The 4,233-nt window shown below is 38.6% G+C and overlaps 1 protein-coding gene across 1 annotated transcript; it reads left to right on the top strand.

Annotated features, from left to right (window-relative positions):
• The first annotated feature begins 1,069 nt into the window (after positions 1 to 1,069).
• LOC149580362 (folate synthesis bifunctional protein, mitochondrial-like) lies at positions 1,070 to 3,749 on the top strand. Its single transcript, XM_089790466.1, has 2 exons — positions 1,070 to 1,461; positions 2,125 to 3,749. The coding sequence occupies exons 1-2, from the start codon at positions 1,377 to 1,379 to the stop codon at positions 3,609 to 3,611; spliced, it is 1,572 nt and encodes a 523-aa protein (XP_089646592.1). The 5' UTR covers positions 1,070 to 1,376; the 3' UTR covers positions 3,612 to 3,749.
• Positions 3,750 to 4,233: the final 484 nt, after the last annotated feature.

Below are 4,233 nucleotides of genomic sequence, written 5' to 3'. Positions count from 1 at the left end.
ACAATCCTTCTTTTGTCTTGAAAGCAGTCTTCCACTCATCACCTTATTTGATATGAATATGATGGTACCCACTCTTCAGATCTATCTTTGTGAAATACTTAGTTCCACTCAAATAGTAGATAATATCATCCATCCTTGGTAATGAAAATCTATACTTGATTGTGATCTTGTTGATAAAGAGAGAATCTATGCACATCCTCCATTCTTCATTGCAGATTCAAGTACAAGCAAACAAGGTGGCCCACCTTCAAGAGTTCCTCAATCACTAGGACAATGCCCCTTTTACTGTTGCCAGAGTTCCTCTAGATGCCTTAGTTGATACTACGTCGCCCAGAGGCCATTGTCGAGGGCGTAGTTCATCTGGCCACCACTTGCACATGCTGCGTTCGTAGGATTCCCGCCACCACATTCCTAGTGGTGGCGATGGTGGATGGCAGCGCTGCTCGGTTCCCCCACCCTGTGGTGGTATTGGTTGGTCTTCGAATCCTCCTTATGGTGCTCGATGAGTGGTCTCTAGAAAGTGGCCCTTTTGCCAGGAGTTGGCCATCTCACCTTTGCAGCCTGATATAAAGGATGCTGACCAGGCCCTTGAGGATGTTGCTAACGACTGGACTGTTCCCAGCCTGCATGCCAATCCTAAGGATGATTGGGGATTTCATGATTAGGATGAACTACCCCCCTCAACTGGCACTGCTTTAGCTGTTTGAGGGTTGCTTTTATAAGTTTTGTTTTTATGAATAGTTGTTGATTCTGGCTTCGACCGTGTGAACTCTTGCAAGGTGATCTTGTATCCCTCAATCTTTTTTTGTGAATTGTAATCTTAGTATATTATTTATTAATAGAAAAAAACTATTCATTTAAAATTTTAAAAAAAAAATTTAAAAAAAAATTAAAATATAATTTTTTTTAGATGTAGTAAATTAAATAAATCTACCCACATTTCTTTAGATAGATTGCAACTTCTATTAGTATTGCAACGACTTTTGTTTCTAAAATTCTTGGTCATGTAATATACTAGGATAAAAAATATCACTTGAAATTCCCTCGACTATATGGACGCTATCCATGCAAAATAAAACTCTATGAATTGAGGGTTACCACAATTCTACTCCAAAATCATCGGATGCCTGGGGAAATCACTTCCACCAGGACAGCGACAAATTATTCCATTAAAAAATTACCCATTATATCAGATTCTGCTAAACACCTTACGTTTTTCGAGTTAGGCGAATCTAATCTCCTCTTAAATTCTTTCCGATGGTTCAATTTCATTAATCCCACATCCTTTTTGGTTGATTTGGATAAAATCGCTGGATGCTCCATCTCAGGCTGTTCCAGGAAGAATTTTATGTGGATAAAGGGGAATCCATATCGATATGAAGATTGGTTCCCCTAAAAATCTGTTGTGCCAAAAAATCAGGCATGCATTTGGACGAATCAGTCCTTTGGGCTCCCTTCCTGGTAAGTCCTTTCACTTAATATTTCAGCCAATGAATGATTCCCCCCATAATCTATGATTTTATGGGAAATTAATGTTTTCATCTGTACTGCAGTGGGCTATCAATACTATACACATTGGTAAAACCCATATCCAAAACTTCCAATTCTCGTAGACATAGTCCTTGTCAATAATGTAATGATGGTAATTTTCTTAATTTTAATTACCATTAGTAATGCCACTGGTTAAACTTGGATGGCTTTATTTTCTACGTCAGTGCACTTCTCAGTGATCATAATGAATATATAAATGGTGTTATAAGTCCTGGCAAAATCTATTCCAACTTACTGTTATTGATGATAAATTTCTGCTATATGATTAATCAGTAGTAAAGATAGTTTTTATTACTTCTATGAAAGTTTCTGTTGATTATTATTTCCCTTGGATTGGCAAATCGTATAAAATGTCATAATGTAGATTCCTTTGTCATTGAAGTTTGATTGAACTGCTTAAAAAAAGTAAAACTGAGAAAACAAAACTAGTCAGGAAACTAATCTAGACAAGTAAAAGTCTGCGAGCCTCTGCATTCCAAAGGTCCAGAAAAGTGCGCTTAACAAGTCAAACTGATAGTAAAATGCTCGCAATCCCTGCATTGATGCATTTGTTTATGCATCTTCATTTTGCAGCAATTGGGCAACTCGTCTCTTTTTGGAACTCTGCACATACATTATCCACGGAGTCTTTAATTGAAGTTCATTCCCCGGAGGAGGAAGTGGTGATAGCTTTGGGTAGCAATGTTGGCAACAGAGTTGAAAATTTCAATAGAGCTTTGCACATGATGAAGAAAGCTGGAATTGAGGTTAGGGCCCATGCTCAGTTGTATGAGACAGCACCTGCATATGTAACTGATCAACCTTTCTTCCTCAATTCTGCAGTAAGGGCAATCACAAAACTTGGTCCACATGCTTTGTTGAGTACTCTGAAGGAAATTGAGAAGGATTTGGGTCGGACTAAGGGCATTAGGTATGGACCTCGGCCTATCGATTTAGATATTTTGTTCTATGGAAGGATCAGAGTTGCATCCGATACCCTCATAATTCCCCATAAAAACATTTGGGAGAGACCATTTGTCCTTGCTCCTCTTGTTGACCTTATTGGATTTGAAGCCAAAGATGATACAGTTGCTTGTTGGCACAGTTTGTCAGGAAAAGCGGGCAGCATATTTGCAGCATGGGAAAAGCTTGGAGGTGAACATCTTATTGGAACAAAGGGAATGAAAAGAGTTTTTCCCATTGGAAATAATTTGTTGGATTGGTCCAAAAGAATTCATGTCATGGGTGTATTAAATTTAACACCTGACAGTTTCAGTGATGGAGGAGAATACATATCAGTAGACAATGCAGTGGCTCAGGTTAGGTTGATGATTTCTGAAGGCGCTGATATGATTGATATTGGGGCACAATCAACAAGACCTGGAGCAAAGAGAGTCTCATCAGAAGAGGAACTATCTCGGATTCTCCCTGTCTTGGAAGCTGTAAGACATGTTCCTGAAGCTCAGGATAAAATCCTATCTGTAGATACTTTTGATGCAAAAGTTGCATATGAGGCAGTAAAGAATGGAGTTCATGTCATCAATGATGTATCTGGAGGTTGTTTAGATTCAAATATGTTTTCGACAGTTGCAGATCTTGGAGTCCCATACATCTTAATGCACATGCGAGGTGACCCATCAACAATGCAGAATGATGAGAATACAACTTATGGTGATGTTTGTAAAGAAGTCGCTGATGAGTTGTGTCTGCAAATAAAGACTGCAGAGTCCTATGGTATTCCTGCATGGAGAATCATAGCAGACCCTGGTCTTGGTTTCTCCAAAACTCTTGACCAGAATATGGAACTTCTTGGTGGTTTACCAGCAGTTAGGCAGGGACTTGCCGCAACTTGTGTGGCTGCTTCTCATGGGCCTATCTTGATTGGACCTTCTCGTAAAAGTTTTTTGGGGAAAATATGTGGTCGTGTAAAAGCCAATGAACGGGATCCTGCAACAATTGCTGCTGTAACAGTAGGAATTTTAGGTGGAGCTAACATTGTGAGAGTACACAATGTCAAGGATAACTTAGATGCTGTAAAAATATGTAATGCCTTGTCCAACAAGGCTGCAAAATTGAACTGATTCATAAGGATGCTCTATTTGAATATAAGGTTAAATTGTCAGCTGAAGTCTTTGTCATTACTTGTCGTTTGAGACCATCCATATACAAATTTAAATAATTTAAATGAATATAAAAGGGTTGATGGGTACTTACTGCAATGGACTTTAGACCCAAAACTTATTGTTAAGGCACATTTGTTTTACCTTAAGGACAAGAGTGAAAGAGTAACTATTAAGGGGATACACTCTGTAGCACTATCTGTTTCTGCCATTGAAGCTGTAATATCTGGACTTTTGTTTTTGTAAGAACAGAGCAGGTTACATATCTGTATGCTGGAGTTGGATGCTTGGCATGCAAATTGTGCCACATCAACTGTGCAAATCCATTCCTACAATATGGAGAAAAATGGCACTGTTGATGTGGTACAGAATTCTGAATGAACTGCACATAAGTTAATCAAGCTTTTTTCCATTGTAATATGGTGCAGTTTGAATGCAAGCAGTCAGGCATGTATCATTATACTCTGGAAGTCATTGTTTGAATTTATTCTAATGTTCAATCTGTGTGAGCAGTTGTTTGGAAAGTGCAATTTTTGTAACTTGAGGCAGGAGGACTTCAAAAAGTGACCATCATGTCTCCTTA

The sequence above is a fragment of the Cupressus sempervirens genome, chromosome 1 (genome assembly GCF_028749045.1).
Source record: "Cupressus sempervirens isolate cs-2001-9-10 chromosome 1, ASM2874904v1, whole genome shotgun sequence".
NCBI lineage: Eukaryota > Viridiplantae > Streptophyta > Pinopsida > Cupressales > Cupressaceae > Cupressus > Cupressus sempervirens.
The sequence above is the reverse complement of the archived record's forward strand: the minus strand, read 5'-3'. Positions and strand labels throughout refer to the sequence as shown.

What these genes read in the sequence shown, in the direction of transcription:
- LOC149580362 (XM_089790466.1), top strand. Translation starts at nt 1,377, where the DNA reads ATGAAGATTGGTTCCCCTAAAAATCTGTTGTGCCAAAAAATCAGGCAT. An exon ending in TCCTTTGGGCTCCCTTCCTG is followed by an intron (nt 1,462 to 2,124) that starts GTAAGTCCTTTC and finishes TTCATTTTGCAG; the next exon opens with CAATTGGGCAACTCGTCTCT.